The 17,191-nt window shown below is 48.6% G+C and overlaps 1 protein-coding gene across 3 annotated transcripts in view; it reads right to left on the reverse strand.

Moving 5' to 3' along the window:
• Positions 1–17,191, reverse strand: part of DDX11 (DEAD/H-box helicase 11) — a 471,297-nt gene that overhangs the window by 269,950 nt on the left and 184,156 nt on the right. For all 3 annotated transcript variants that reach the window (XM_078673722.1, XM_078673723.1, XM_078673721.1), the window contains exon 13: positions 17,077–17,121. In XM_078673722.1, the coding sequence (XP_078529848.1) occupies positions 17,077–17,121 (45 nt within the window). The remainder of the gene's footprint in view (positions 1–17,076; positions 17,122–17,191) is intronic.

The following is a 17,191-nucleotide window of genomic DNA, read 5'->3' on the forward strand; positions in this document are numbered from 1 at the left end:
AGCCACACCACCAATGGATACCCTAGGACCCAGGATGCCTACACCAGGGAAGCCGGGTACATAGGTGTGAAGTGGCGTCAGAAACCACTGTAGACCCCATTGGAGGACTGCAGTAAGAGGCAGCGAGTGAAGAAGGTGAAAGTGTCCTGTGGAACCCAAAGGTGGAGTCAAGATGAGAAGTACCTGCAAGCAAAGGGGACAGAGTCCATGCCACTCAGGAGTGACCAGGAGGTACGGGAGACGAATGCCCACCGATATTGGGGATGCAGGGGAGTATGACGGCGCCCTTGAAGTTGCATCTGTGTGGACCAGGCAATGCTGTAAAAGACCAGGAGACGATCACAAGCTGTCCCTCCTCAGATGTCGAGAGCCAAGAAGTCAGTGTCCGGCAGGGGCACCGACAAGCCTTGGCAGCAGCCAACAACGAAGTCAACAAAAAAGGTGCAGTATCGGGACCAGCAAGGTCCAAGTGACTCACCACAAGCAGGTAAGTCAGAGCAAGCCCCAAGCAAGCAGGGGAGCCCACAGGAGTCATAGAAGACCCTCAAGAGAACCCACAGGCCAAAGGCATAGGAGTCACAAGAGGACCTCGAGCAGCTTACCAAAGGATGAAGGCCCATGGTGCACAGGATGCAGTGCTGGCGAAGATCTTAGCCGGAGGAGATGCTTGAGGCTGGAGCTTCTTGAAGCCTGAAGATCTTAGGAGGAAAGTGTCAACAAGCCTTTGCAATGGCAAGTCGACGCAGTGCACAAGGGGTTCTATTCCAGCGGTTCAGATGAGAAATACTGGCCTCAAACCCAGTAAGAAGACAGTGCAAGCCTTGAGGGAGTTTCAGAACCACCCCGTGTTGCTGAGCCTTTCGGAATCCGTGGGAGCCCAGGATCAGCAGACCGGTCACCTTCGTTGTAGTGCCTGCAGATGCAGGGAAGTGACTCCTTCACTCCTAGGAAGATTTCTTCAGGTGTTTTGGATGTCGACAGGTCCTGTGAAGAACCTGTATGGCGCACAGGCACAGACGTTGCAGCAGACTTGCAGGATGACGAGGCCAGGAGCAGCAGGAGTCTTCCCAGTTGCAGTTTTGGTTCCCAATGCTAAGTCCAGTGGGCCCATATGGTTGAAGAAGTGGTATTCGATTTGAATCTTGTCCCACGACGAATCTAGGGACCCACTCACAGGTAAGCCCTTAAGTATCGTAAGGAAAGGGTTGGAACGATTCAGGGGTCCCTCCCAGAGATGGGGCTGGACAGTGGGGAAGTCCTTTGTTCACCTTCACGCCAAACCTTTAAACTGGAGTATGCAAGGAGCGCACCAACTGTGCCCTTCAAGCAGTCTGAGTGGCCCTGGCAAGTGACCCCACCCAGTCCCTATACACCAAGTCCTATCTTGGAGGTGGTCGCACCTCCCTGTGACAGGAAACCTATTGCTCTACCTGGCTCTCCTTGAGCTTGGCTCAGCAGCAGGAGGGCAGAATCGTCTCTCTAGTCGGTAGCAACAGCGTTTACCGTTCGGGTCTAGAAGACTGGTACTGGGAGCACTGAGGGCGTCCCGGAAGGGCTTTACAGTGCATGGAATCATACCTCCCACAACGTTTACGGTGTAGGGTATGATTCTAACATGTTTGATGGACACTCTATGTATCGTTATGGCTGATGCACTTACAACCCAGGAGATTGGACTCCGAAGGTTGTAGGGGTGTTCTGCTCATGCAGTGCACCCTCACACTTAGAACTGAGCACCCTGCCTTCAGGATTGAAAGGCCCGCCTTAGGGGTGACCTTTTAGGTTTTTAGCGCCGTGATCTCAGATATAAGGAAACATATCTGTTGTAAGGGGTGCTAGCACCAGCTTACACAGGCTGCAATGGCAGGCACGTAGTCACAATTTGAGTTGTCTCTCATGGGTGGAATAACATGCTTCAGCCTATGCGAGACCCTGGTGTACCTATGCCCGAGTACCTTAGTACCATATACTAGGGACTTACAAGGGTACACCAGCAGCCAATCTGGAGTGTACATAAGTACTCACCATGTCCAATTTAGGGAAGAAGCACCGATACAGTGGTCCTGATTAGCAGGATCCCAGTCATACTAGTCAGAAAAAAAAATGACACCAGCAAAAAGTAGGGGTGACCATGAAAGCAGATCCTACTTTACTACAGATTGCCCAAAGTGGAATGGTGTGTCCACTTTTGGTAAGATAAGAGGCCCTAGTGCTAAGGACAAAACTTTTTAGGAAAGATGGTCAGGTAAGGAGGCTTGGATGACAGAGCCTGCAATTCGCTCACTCTCCTGGCAGATGTTATTGCCACTAGAAAGGCTGTTTTGATTAGTAAGAGGCCAGAGGGGGCAGTTGTGCAAAGGTTTAAACGGAGCACACATAGGAATGTGAGAACCAAATGAATGTCCTACTGAGGCATCATGGAAAGGGCTGGTGGAATCATATGTAAAAGCCCCTTGAGAAATCTATTTACAGTAGGGGATTTAAAATAAAGAGGATGGGTCTGGCAGCCTCAAAATGCAGACAGGGCCGAAAGGTACCCCTTGAGAGTGCCCAGAGCAGAACCCTGCTGGACAAGGGTCAGAATAAAGAGGAAGCCCTAAGACGAGGGAAGTAGAAAGAGGATCAATAAATCTTTGTGTACAATATTTTACAAATGTGTTCCATCGGCTGGTGCACACTGCCTTGGTGTAGGGCTGCCTGGTAGCCAAAATAACATTGAAAACTTCGGGAGGAAGGTCGAATGCCATCAACTGAAGCCACACAATTCTCCACGCAAGAAGGCATAAAGTTGACAGCTAGTTGCTGTGACAGAAGATCTTCCCAAAGGGGCAGCCTGATCTGAGGATCGATACTCATTTAGAGAAGCTTGAGATACCAGACTCTCCGTGCCCAGTCCGGAGCCACAAGAATCCCTTGGGCCTGGTCACTCCTGAACTTTTTGTGCACTCTGGGCAAGAGTGGTATGGGCAGAAAGGCATATAAGAGACCTGAGCTCCACTCAAGACAAAAACCATCTCCGAGCGAGAGCTACCTTGGAAACTCCAGCACGCAAAACTGCTGACATTACGCGTTCTCGGTGGAGGTGAATAGATTTAACCCCACTGCTGAAAAAGACCACATGTCACTTCCAGGTGGAGATCCCTTTTGTGATCCGCTAGACATCGACGACTGAGTATGTCCGCCCTGACATTCAGAGAACCTGCCAGGCGTTGAAGCACCAGGAATGTGCCCTGCTGTTCCAGCCCTGTCCAGAGACGCAGGGCATCTTGACAAAGCGTTGACGACCCCACCCTGCTCTTTTTGTTGCAGTACCACTTAACCACAATTAAACCAGCTTTTCCTTGATTGAAAGAAAAACGCCTTTCAATGTCAAACGAATCTCTCGGAGCTCCAGCAAGTTGATGTGGAGTCCAGATTCCACCAGTGACCAGAGTCCTCTGATCTTCACCTCTCCCAGACGGCCGCCCCATCCCAGGAGTGACACATCTGTCACTACTGTGTGATCTGGTTGGGGAAGGGAGAGAGGTCTGCCTCAGACCCAATCACTGTTGGTCAGTCACCACTGTAGGTCCTGTGAAGTTCCCTCCAAACCCTCTAAACCATGCCACAGAGATTCCCCTGATGCTGCACCCACTGGAGGTTCAGGTCTCACAGCAGAGCCTGCATATGCCATCTGGCATGCATCACAAGCAGGATGCAGGAGGCCATGAGATCTAGCAGCCTCTGAGCTATTCTCTCCAAAATCCACAGTAGAGCCTGAAACATCGGTTTCATAGCCTGAATACCCTGGACTAACTGTTTGTGAGGATAAATCCAAAACTGGACAATGTCCAGAGCAGCTCAGATGAAATGGAGCATCTGAGAGGGAGTCAGGTGTGACTCCGGCACGTTGATAGTGAATCCCAGAAAATGCAGGAGGTTCGCTGTGGTCTGGAGGTGGTAGACAGTCTGGGGCGAGCCCACCTTCAACAGTCAGTCGTCGAGATAGGGGAATACTGGCACCCCTGATCTGCGCAGATGGGCTGTGACCATCGCCATCACCTTGGAGAACACCCGAGGGGGGCTGATAAGGTGAAAGGGGAGCATGGTGAACGGAAAGTACTCATGGGCTACCGTAAACCGCAGATAGCGCAGATGGGCAGGTAGGACAGGAATGTGGAAATAAGCATCCTGCAAGTCCAACGCAACCAGCCAGTTTCCTGGGTCTAGAGGAGACAAGACCTGAGCTAGAGTGAGCATCTTGAACTTTTCCTTTTTGAGGAAGTAGTTGAGGGCTTGGAGATCAAGGATAGGTGTATGGCCCATGTCCTTTTTCGGGACCAGGGAATAACAGCCACAGCCTTAACCCTCTCTATGGCTCCCTTGGCCAAGAGTCATGACTTCATCCTGAAGCCAAGTCAGGGGATCCTTAGTCAGTGGGTCGTAAGTTGGAGGCATGGAGGAAGGTGTTGTCTCAAAGGTACCTAAAGAACCCACCTGTCCGACATGATGTTTTGCCAGTGGTGAAGTTGATGGCAGATCCTACCACCAACTGGCCACCCATGGTATTGAAGGGCCGGACTATAAGGGTTTGGAGGCTGAGGGTACAGGGGAGGTGGTGGACTGACCTGACCTCTGGCCGTCCGACCCACGGGGTCAGAATGAGCCACACAGACGTTGCTGAATTTGCGCAGTCTTGTGGCTGGGATATAGCTGGCGTGGCTAAAAGTCCCTTCTGTAGCCACGAAAGGGGAGAAAAGCAGATGGAGGACTTGTGGCCACAGAGAGGCCAAATGACATGGCCGTAGCCTGTGAGACCTTATAGCACTTCAGGGCGAGGTTGTGTTGTCTCCGAAGAGGCGGGTGCATCAAAGTGTATTTCTATAAGGGAAGCCTGGACATCCCCAGAAAAACCAAGTTCCTAGCAAGGAGTGGTGTTGAACAGACACTGTGTAAATGAGATTGCTCTGCCCAGCGAGTCTGTCGTGCCAAACGCACAATGAATAGTGAACTTTGATGCATTTCTCCCATTTGATATCACTTGGGAGAGGATGGCCTCGGCCTCCTGCAGGACCTGTGGCAGAACTTGCGCTACTATTTCTCACAGGCAGTGGGAGTAATGCCCCTAAAGGCATGCTGTGTTCACATACTGCGTAGCAAGGCTGGCAGAAGGAAAACATTTTCTTACCCCAACTATCCAGCCTCTTGGATTCACTGTTCGGGGGTTCGGAAGGGAATGCGCCATGTGACATAGACACTTGAACCACCAAGCTCTCGGGATAGGGTGGTTGGTGAGGAAATTTGGGTTACCCGGTGTAGGATTATGACAGCGAGTGATTGTCTTATTCCTAGGAGCCATTGTGCTAGGTTTGGACCCAGTCCACAGTAGTACCTCGGTCAGGGCCTCACTGAAAGGCAGGAGGGGTTTCGAGGAGTAGACATCGGCTGAAGGTCCTCCATCAAGATGTTCGTCTTCACCGCTGCAGAAGGCAGCTGAAGGCCCAGGACCTCAGCTGCCCTTCGCACCACCATAGTGTATGACGCTCCCTTCTCCGTAGCCACGGTAGGGGGAGAAAGCAGACCAGAATCTGGAAAGGTGTCCAGTCCACTAGCCTCACCCAATTCCTCATACCATGTCCAGTTCTGGCTGGTCTTGTAAAGGGTTTAGCAACCCCTCCCAATCTTCCTCCATTCCTAGCCCTTCAGAATAAGGCTGAGGAACCGACCTAGGCACCGATATCAGCATCAGTAGGCGCCGATCCGGCTCCGGGTCATTGGGGATGAGAATGGGGCTGGCTTCTGTGACATTGGGAGTCTCGGCATGGGAGCCCGCACCAGGGGAGGTTGCGGTGCCATGGCCGGCATTGGTCCGGAACCATTAGAGGATCATCGGCAAAGGGGGCCAGAGCAGCCAGTGCGGAACCTGATGGAGCCCCATGTGAGCCTGCCCAAATATGAGGCACATGGCATCATAATATTCTTTGAAACGGGCGGGGGTCAATCTAGCTCTCTGGACTACGGGGATGCACGGAACTGACCCAGGAGCAGATTCAGCCAAATGAGGACTAGAATGCTGAGACTCCTCAGTCGCATCAGCCGACCGACAGGGAGAAGTCGAAGCACGCTTCAACTTCTTGTGTTTTTGTGTTTCTTACCTGACTCTCTCGAAGACCTCGAGTGGGAGGACAAAAACGTAGGACTCCTGGAGCAGTGCCCGGATCTTCCTTTTGACCGGGACCAAGAACGAGACCTATGGGTTCATGACGCGGTGCTGAGTGCCGGCTGCAACTAGCTTTAAGGCCTGCTACCTCAAAGCTTTCAGAGCCATGGCCCGGCATTCGGAGCACGACTTTGAGTTGTGGCCGCGCTCCAGGCACCAGAGACAAACCAGGTGTGAATCCGTTACTGACATTCCACGGTGACAGACGCCACACAGCTTGAATCTGGAAGTCTTCTTGGACATCCTACACACCAAAAATGGGTCCACAAATAGGCGAAAAAAGCTCGTCAAAAAGTGACAGAGGGTAGCTCTCTTCACGCATCTACGCTGAAGGAAAAGAGTGGATGTCCGCGTGCCGAAATGGCACCTACATAGGTGACGCGGATGTCACAACGGCAGTGACGATGTCATGTGGAGCCGACCAGTGCCACCTACCGACGCGCAAGGGTATTGCTTGAAGAAAAATCTTCTGGATCCAGTTTGACGCCTGGGAAATACAAAGGTAAGGAATTTGCAGCTACCTGTCTCCATCAGATAACATGAAACACTGCAATTATGTTGTCCATCTTGTACAGATGATTTCTGGCAGGGCATTGAAGAAGGTTCCAAGATCAAGGAAAATTAAATAGTCTTGAGCGCTGGAATGAGTATATGGAGGAGTCTGTCTGGCTGTAAAGTCATAGTAATCCCTACTCATTTGACTTTGAAAACGTCGATAGTCTGTGTCAGGTCTGGATATAGGGTACGGGGCAGAAATCCCTACAGCATGACCAGCGCACCTGAAAATGGATTTTAAAATGAAATCCTGTTTGCTTTTCGTTCCTTATGCTAAAAGTCGGACATATGCCGTATGCTGCTTATCATCTACATCATCACAATGAGAAGCACATGCATAAGAGAGGGACTACAAGATATTTCTGCTCCTTGATCCTCTCGCAGAAGGGAATAACCTCTGGTGGATGGGTAATAAAAAGCCAGGGAGCCCACTTTAAATGTTGGAGGACCCATCAATGAAGGATCCCTTATATGTCAACATCTTAGCAGAGATGGACAAGTTACTTACCTTGAATAACGCTCTTTCTGGTGGTTACTCGAACTGTAGATTCCTCTCCTGGGAATATTCTCCAGGTGCAGACTGGATCCAGAATGTTTATCCAGAAATGTTTACCCTGCGCTACTAGTAGGTGCCATGCGCGCAGTACTGGTTCTGTACCGGACTGGAAGTTACAGAGCAGTGCCGCATATAAGCTCCACCATTGCATGCAGACTTCAGAACGTGAACAAATGTTGGTACCAATAAGTTAATGTTAGAATTGGGGGTCTATGGTTAGCACAGGTAAGTACATGTGACAGGCAGGGACCCTCTCCTCTAGTCAGGGCAAGGGAATTATCCTCTAAAAATAACCCCTGCTCACACTCTAGGTTGCGTGGCGCGAGCAGTCAAGGCTTATCTCAGAGGCGATGTAAGTTAAGCAGTTGTAATCACACACAGTAATCAAGTGACAACACCACAAATGGACACCACACTAGATTTATATCAAAAATAGTTATTTTTATATAGAGACTTAGCACAAGACCAAATAACGACAGTAATAATCCACAGTACTATTTAGCAATAAAGATTTCTTGTTCAAAATGCGTAATTTCTAGCTCTGTGCGCTTCACACCCTCTGTCCGACTCTCACGGGGATTAAAAAAATGCCTAACAGAGTCAAACGGGCGCAGCGAACGCTTCGGTCCGATGCGTACACCACTGCGGTGCGAGTCGTTCAAAGTACCTTAGGTGTTGTAACCGGTACGGGCGGGGCGATGAAGACAAAAGCCTGGCTCGCGGCGTTGGCCTCCTTTTACCGTGCGAGCTTACGGCTTGTAGACGTCCTGGGTGTGGGTTCGTCGAGCCATAGAGTCGCGTTGTTCGAGGGGACGGTGCTTTGTGCGGTGCGATTGAGTCCGTTGCGGCGTACGAGCCGTACCTTGAGAGTTTGCACCTTTTAATCCTTTAAGTGCGGTGCGAGGCAGACAGTACGCTGCGGTTGTGCTAGATGCACCCGGCCGCTCTGTGCGCTGCAGATTGCAACACCAATGGCAGGGTGCACTTTGAGCAGTGCGGTTTGAAGGGGGTAAAGCGATGTGCGGTGCGGAGTCCTCCTTTCACGGTGCGAGCTACGGCTCATTGGGGCCACAAAGTCGCGTTGCTCGAGGCGGACGAGTCCTCCTTTCACGGTGCGAGCTACGGCTCGTTAGAGGCACAGGGTCGCGTTGTTCGAGGCGGACGGCTTGGCACGGGGCTTCCCAGTGTACGAGTTGATCCTTCGAGGCGCACACAGCTCCCTGCCTCGGCGCTACGGGAAAAACAGCGTTTTCAGCAGCTCTCTTCAAGGTGGGTGAAGTCCAATGGTCCTGGGACTTCGTTCAGGGGGCAAGCTCACTCACAAGCCCTTGGATATCTTTTAAGCCCAAGCTGAAGCAAAGTCTTTGTAGTCTTTTTTCTCCTCTCCTTCAGCAGCAAGGCAACCACTGCAGGCCAATCCCCCAGGTCAGGGACAGTACTCCTTCTTCAGCTTTCCCAGTTCCTTCTCCTCAGGCAGAGGTTTCTTCTTGTCAAGCAGGATCTAATTTCTTGGGAGCAGGGTCCCAATACTTATACCCCTAAATCCTTTCTTCCTCTGGGGTAGAGGGGCCTGTGCCCAGCCAAAACCAGTTCTTGAGCACTTTGTTGACAGGACTCTGACTTGTCATTCAGGGAGCAGGCTAGAGACATCAGACACTCCACAGGGGGTGGAGCCAGCATTGTGGTGGAAAGGCCTATTCAGAGTCCAGGTGCACTCCTCCCACCCATCTTGATGTAAATCTCTCTATTCACCACCAGGCTACCTAGCCCTGCCCTCTGGAATTCCCCAGCCCTGTCACTCACAGACCCCAGGCAGCAGATACACATCCTAGCAGAGGTGGGCTGAAATGGTTAGGCAAGCAAATACCTACTTTCTAAAAGAGGTATTTGCAAACACAGAATATTAAAATAAACTTTACCAAAAGATGTATTTTCTTATTCTGAGTTCAGGCATACTAAACTCGAGTTTCTACCATGTTCCCTGAGTCTGTTAGGATCATAGAATGTAACAATTCTAATAGCCCATTCTGGCCTATGAGAACAGGTAGCCTTGCAATAGAGAAAAACGAAAATGGCTGTAGTTCACTATTAGGACATGCCACACACATCAGGGATTGTCCTACCTTATACTTACAATGCACCCTGCCCTTGGGCCTACCACAGGGGTGACTAATATGAAGTTACGGGAAGGTTTAGGGACCGGCAAGTGGGTGCACTTGCCCAGTCAGCATGACAGTACCAGACTGCACGAAGGCTCTGCAATGGCAGACCTTAGACACATTTTACCAGGCCGCTTCTGTGGGTGGCACAACCAGTGCTGCAAGTCCACCAGCAGCATTTGGATTTACAAGCCCTGGGCACTCCTAGTGCACTGTACAAACCAAATGAGCCAATCATGGAATACAATCAATGTATACATTTTATACAGGGAGCACTTGAACTGTGGCACTGATTGGCAGTGGCACAGTGCTCTGAGCAAACACCAGCAAAACACATGAGGCACAGTAACAGAAAGTGGAAGGAAGACCCACGCCAAGGTGCCAGTTCTAACATGTGTCCCCTCCAGCTGAAATGTGGGGAGAACTACCCTATCCCAGGGAGTTCTCATCACTAAGGCGGAAACATTTGGAAAGACCGTCAGTATTGGCGTAATCTGTGCCAGGGCGATGTTCCACCGTGAAATCCATACCCTGTAGGGAAATGGACCACCTCAACAGCTTGGGATTCTCACCCCTCATTTGCATCAACTATCTGAGGGGCCTGTGGTCTGTCTGAACCCGGAAGTGAGTCCCAAACAGGTAGGGTCTTAGCTTCTTCAGTGCCCAGACCACAGCAAATGCCTCACGCTCAATTGCACTCCACATCTGTTCCCGTGGAAGTAACCTCCTACTGATGAAGGCTACAGGTTGGTCAAAGCCCTCCTCAGTTATCTGTGAGAGAACAGCCCCTACACCATGCTCTGAAGCGTCTGTCTGCACAAGGAACTCTTTGGAGAAGTTGGGTGCCAGGAGCACAGGTGCCGTGCACATGGCAGTTTTCAGGGTCTCAAAAGCTTTTTGACAGGTGTCAGTCCAAATCACTTTCTTTGGCTGCTTCTTGGAAGTCAGCTCTGTCAAGGGTGCAACAATGTTGCCATACCCCTTGACAAACCTCCTGTAGTACCCGGTGAGTCCTAAGAAGGCCCTCACCTCTGTTTGGGTTTTGGGGGGTTCCCAACCCAGGATGGTTTCAATCTTGGGCTGAAGGGGCGCCACCTGGCCGCTCCCAACTTGGTGTCCCAAGTACACCACAGAACCCTGCCCGATCTGGCACTTGCTCGCCTTGATCGTGAGGCCTGCCTTCCGCAGTGCCAACAACACTTCCCAGAGGTGGCGCAGATGTTCTTCCCATGTGTTGGACCTGGCCCTTTTTGGCAGGTTCACCCCGAAACTTTTTGCTTTTTCCTAGCCTGTTTCTGTGACCTGGTGGTAGTGATTTTAGGTCTCTGCGCACTTTTTCACTGTGGTACAGTGTAAAGTGCATGAGCTCTCTGTGTATGTGTGAGAGTGACCTGCCCTCCCATAGGAATGCATGGGGAATATGTGTGACCATGGTAGTTCCTGATGTGTGGGGAGTGCAGGGTCGAGTTTGGTATGTGCGAACTCGTGAGATTAAATGCTGCGTAATGATGTATGTGGCATGAAGGTGTCTAGTGTGGAAGTGCCACTTCTAGACATGGGTGTGCGTGTGTAGTGAGTCTGCTGGCACGTGATTGGCTGGAGCCTGGCTCCAGGAGTGTGCCTGGGCCTGCTTGTGGATTGACTGTCTGGTTTGAGGGTGACAGGGGCTTGGGAGCCCCCAGGAGGTTGTCTGAGTCAGCCCTTGGTTGAATGACTGCATCTGCAACTAGAGTGGTGGGAGGAGATAGCACCTGGGAGTGAATGGGGCTGGGTTTTCCCCACACAATGCTGGCTCCGCCCCCTGTGGTGCGACTGATGTCCCTAGCCTGGCCAGTGAAGGGGAGATCCCCATAACCAGTTGTAGCTGGTTCTTACATTGCCTACACCCTGCTAGACAAAGGGATTTTTGTGTATAAAAAGGGTGCTGTGACACTCTGAAAATGTTCTTGTTTCCTGACTTGAATCCTGCCAGGGGCGTGCTGCTGCTTGGGCCCAGGGGAAGGCTTGCCTCCCTGGGCCCTGCCCAGCCCCTGGATACCTGATGGACTGCTGAGGTCCTGGATTCTTTAAAAATTGCACAAATAACCAAAACGTATTACTTACCTGTTTGCAGGAAATGTCCCAGTGCTGAATCTAGGTAACCAGCACTGAGTTAGAAAAGTAACGTGAAAAGTAACTTACCTGTAATTTACTGAAAAAGTCTATTAATTTCAATGTACTGTATTTGCTAAGTATCGACACCTACTGCATCCCCTGTAAATCAAATTAAGTACAATTCCTATTGCATTTTCAAACTGTTCTACATTCAGCAACTTATAACTGTTAAGTATTTATGCTTATCTGTGCCAGGCTTGCTTGGTTCTAAAATAAAACAACAGTATATTTTTTGCACTTAAACAATTGGCCTAGAGTTCAGTTCTTGAGTGTGTGAATTCTTTTGCTGACTGAGTGTGTACATCAAATGCTTAACACTGTCCTCTGATACTGCCTTACTGCTCGACCACTCTACCACAAATAGAGAGAAAGGTTCTATCTAACTTTAACCTCTGCCTACTTCTGGGGTCACCTCGACCCTACACACACTATACCTCATTTTGGTGTAGCATATATAGAGCCAGTTTCCTACAGAAATAGAGTCACAACTTTTTAAAAGAATGCCGCCCGATTCCCCAGCACCAACTTGTCTGTAATAAAAGACACAATCGTGATGAGAAAGAGAATCTTTAAAGTCGGTGGATGTAATGAGCAGCTATGCATCTGCACGAAGGGTGCACACATGAGAAATGTGAAGACTAACTTAAGATTCAACTGTGGCAAAACAAACGGTTTTGGAAGGAAACATGTGGCAAACCTTTTGGACATCTGAACCTTTATCAGCGCCCACTACCAGGCCTTGTAGGGAAAATACAAAACAAATGAAATAACATTTGACAGTTTTGCTCCTAAAGGGTCAGTCTTGCGAACACCACACAAGTCCACAAATTTTCTAGAGCTTTTCTTTTTTTAAACAGATTCTATTGAACAGTTATTAATGGCTTCTTACAATCAGCTATAGAAGTACATTGATAAGAGATATCATTTGGGAGCGCTCGTGTCTCAGGATCTTTTCCACTGAGCAGTTCCTTATTGGATAATACCAAGCAGGGTAAATGTTCATCTCTGCTGTTATCAGTTGTCATTTATTAATCTGCCTGCTATCTTTGACATTCTAAAGGTAGTGCACTATGGGTTACAGCGTGCTCTTGACTGCTTCTTGCAAAAGTCATCAACTCCCACTTTCCCCTTCCCCTTCCCCCTCATGCCAGGCCAGTCGTGGTATGTAATGTCCGCTGCTTACAACCTATGTGGCATTGAGAACTAGTTAACTCAAGTGGATCTGTTCCATGCCCTTGCTCCTGATTTATGTTGTCTGGTTAACCTTTGCTGACCAAATGTCACTAACCTCCTTCACACAGTAATCTGCAGGTCCCCAGATCTTATGTCGCTCTCTGAATTTCTTCATCTAGGTCAGTTTCTGGGCGCTTATGTAGTATCACCAATGCTTCCCATGCTCTGGTGTCTTCCAGGGATTTCTCGCCAGGAGCGTTTGTCATAAATGGACTTTGTAGAAGGCAGCCTGGCTGCAAAGATGACCTTTACACTTCAGGGTGTTACAGAGCCAGAGCAGAGCAGCACAGAGACAACTACCAGTATGGGGAGCATTGCTGGAGAAAAGCTTCTGGATCCAGTCTGGTGCTGCAGAGCATTCTAAAGTGAGGAATCTGTGGTTAGAAGAATCCATCAGAAAGAGGACGATTCGAAGCATCCAAGGAGGGGACCATCGGGGGTCTTCATGGCCCTAAAGAATAGTTTGGCCACCAAATCCAGGCCAAATGCTATATTTCTATGTTGATCATTTATGTTTCACAACACATAGAAGATGACTCTTTATACCAAACTCAAATGCGGAATACCTAACTTGAAAATATATATAGTTGTAGTAAGATGGCGCTTTATAAAGTGGACCAAAAACAGGCACACTGTGTAAAGAGTCCAGGGGACACTGTGTAAAGAGTCCAGGCAAACCCCCAAGGAGTTACAATGGCACAAATGCCACCCAAATGCTCTCTTTTGTGGTAGTGTGGGAAAGCAGTTAGACATATCAAAGGGTAGTGCTAAGCATTTATTACACACAGAGGCAGAAAGCAAGACCACACTCAATTAAGAGATCCAATACCAATTTATAAAAATAACACACCCTTTTATATAAATTTACTAACCAAGATCATCTGAATCGGGTAAGTACTTTCAAGTTACAATTTTTTACAGGTTTCTGGACCGGCAATGTTATTCTACGGAAGGAAAAAATGTATTGCATTCAGGCACTTGTCAGCAACATGCAGGAATGTTCTTCTGGATTTAAGGTGAGTATGGGGCAAGGTGGGCCACTCGCAATGTGGGTCTCACTGTCCCTGAAGTCCCTCGACGGGCAGGTCAGTCTTCCTCAGCGTTGGTGTCTGATCTGGCCACAACAAGCCGTGGCTGCTGCAAAGGGGCTAGTACGCTAGGGATTGGTACTGTACAGCCCCAGTAGGTCCTGGCGTCCCCATATTTGGAGGGAAGACGGATCTGACCTGTAGGAGCGCTGCTATCTCTTCCTCGGCGGCTACTCCATCGCTAGTTCCTGTAGGGGGCAGATCGGTCTACCGGGTCTTACTTATTTGGTGCCTCCGGCTACAGGGGAGTAGCTCGTCTACTTCAAGGGAGTTCCTTTGTCAATTGGTGACGCACTGGCAGGACTAATCAGTTGCTCCACGAATATCGGGTGCAGCAGACAGGCCAGCAGTCTTCTTTTACTCCTAGTGGTGAATGGTAATAGCCATTGGCCTACTTACTCCTTGGGTCACAAATGCCCCTATAAGATCACTTCCAGCGGGAAATGAGCAGAACCCCGTCCTAGAATCCCTAAGTTGCCATTATCAAGATGTCCAACTACGAAAAGTCATATCCACTTCAGGCAGCCCACCTTAGAGGTGGTACTAGCCTGGAGGTGGGGACGCCTCCCTGACTAGCTAATTTTCCCACCTGTACAGGTGTCAAAAGGGGTCTGGACAAAGAGGGTCGGCTTCCTCGCTTGTGAAGGAAGCCAGACTTGCATATCAAAGGTGGTGGCTTCTTTGAAGCTCCCCTGCCTTGGAATGCATGTGGAAGGGGGTTTGTACGCCCTCCACCCAAGCAGGCTGTATTTCTGAACTTGTGAGAGCAGAGGCCCTCACCCTTGGGGGTTAGAAACTTGCTTCTGGCGTCAGGTGGCAATAACCAGTCAGTCAGCACACCAGCGGCTGGTAGGTTTTCAGACGGAACCTTTAAGGTGCCCGCTGGCTGCATATATTAATAAATCTTAACACTGGCATCAGAGAGGGACGACAAGATATTTCTGCTCCTTGATCCTCTCGCAAACTATTTTCAGTGAAGCCATCATATAGCTTGGGAATCGTTTTCACAAGTGTCCAGCACATGCTTTTACAATGGCTTACCTCATCACTGGCAATACCTAGTAATAGAACTAGATATCTCTCTAGGGTCTTTCTGCTCACGCAGATATGTCCTTGCATAAAATATAATGCACCCTGCCTTAGGGTTCAAAGGAAGGCTGTAGGGGTGACTTACATATATTAGATGCAGTGACTTTGGCATGACACACAGTAGTGTGTTATGTTGTGTTTTTACTCATGGTTTGCATCATGTCACACTGCCTGCAAAGGCAGTATGTGTGGAATTTGTATGTGGGTCCCCTATGGTGCTGCAGCCCTTAGGGACCCCTTTTTAGTACCCATACCCTAGGTACCTGGAGTTCCATTTACTAGGGACTTACAGGGGTGCTAACGTCCTTTGGCAACTGTAGCACAAATAGACAACACCTTGTTTTAGGGAAGGAGCACTGGCACTGATGTCTGGTTAGCAGGCCTCAGTGCACTGTCAGAGTTGAAAATCAGCATCCAGTAGCTAAAAAGGGAGAAGAAAGTGGGGAGTAACTGCAACAAAAGCCCAGTTCCCTACAATAATGTGTAGCCATTTTCACATCCGAAAGGGCAGCAGGTTCTTAGTGCTTAGCTACAAAATAGGTGCTAGATTTCCCACTTTGCTGAAAAGTGAACATAAAATGGTTGTGCCACACTGGTTGCAACATGGCACAACGTTTGAAAAGAAGTGCATGCACAGCATCAACCATGCCTACTTTGATTCTATTTAACAGTAGTGTTTTTAGGACAATGCATCAGATGATGATACTTCCCATAGAGTTCGGGCAATCAGAGAGGTGGCCATTAAAGTAATTTGATTATGCACTTGCCGGCCCTACGTTTCTGGGGCTCTTGCACAAAATATGCATTGTTAAGCCTAGTCAATATTTTCAGTTAATCTAAATAAAAGCCCTACTAGCTAAATGTCACCACCCACCATGAATCTTAATCTCTGTTCATTTGGGTTTTCATATAAAGTTATTTATGATCACGTTTACTACACAAGCAGTGCCTTACACATTCCCAATAATTAACAAAACTTTTACAAGAGGAAACCTGCCCCCGGTCAGACTACATATAATATTCCCACATTGATCTCCAAATTGCCCTAAATGCAGTACGAATAAAGCACCATTTAGTTACATGTTTTGGGATTGTAGTTCAGTGAAGGCCTACTGGGAGGCGATAGTACAAACTTTACGCAGAGTGAAGCGGCAGACTTTTACATTAACTTCGAAACAGTGTGTGTTAGGACTTGTAACAAGACCCAAAAAAGAAAAAATACAATACAAATTCACTCTCCTTGAGTTGTTTCTGGTGAAGAGACGCATAGCTATTCACTGGGCATCATCGTTGGGGTCTACATATGGGGCTTGGCTGAAGGACATGACAGAGTGGATGCTCGCAGAGGAGAGGCGCCTAAAAGTGTTCAGGACTGACAACAAAGCACAGGAGAAAGTGGAGCAATGGGGAGATGATACACACATTTGCTGGCTCTGGGAAGAGAGAGTCTGAGAGAGAGTTGTATGAATCAGGAGGATTAGATGGGACACTAACACACATAGAGAACTCGGAAGGGACCACCTGGGGCAGGGATGGATGAAGTGCTTAGACGGAAGAGTTAAATGTCTCTGAGGGGTGTAGAAGGTTACGGATAGGAATAGGGTGACAAAGGAGTAGTATCTGACGGATGTGCCCTTATCGGGCGGATACTGTAACTGTTCGTTGAAGCACGCCATACTTTCACATAATAGCAAGCTGTACGAAAATTATGCTTTTCTCTCCATTAGAAAACAGGATGATATAAAGGATATGTGTACTGTACTATAGCCGTAACAGTTGTGATTTTCTCTTTACTGTTGTATACTATAACAAGAAGGTTAAAAGATTTAAAAAACAAAAACGCACACAATACACCGCAATAAACAGAAAAGCTTGATCCACGAAAGTCAAAGAAAGACAGACTGGAATAAACGCAAGATCGGTCATTCCGCAAATGCAATTTAATTTCTTTGGACTTTAGATTCCTTGTTGTAATCCAAACGTATTACATCAGCCAAACTGTTCTATCAATTATAAATCAAAAAAGTTGCTGTTGAACCTTACCAGCTAGGGAAATACTTTGGCAGTTTGGATTCTGATTCACGCTCCCTGCACAAACAAAATGTAACAAGAAATTAAGATGTACCTGGCAGTAAAATTACTCTCACAAAATCATAAG

Source organism: Lissotriton helveticus, chromosome 1_1, assembly GCF_964261635.1.
Source record: "Lissotriton helveticus chromosome 1_1, aLisHel1.1, whole genome shotgun sequence".
NCBI lineage: Eukaryota > Metazoa > Chordata > Amphibia > Caudata > Salamandridae > Lissotriton > Lissotriton helveticus.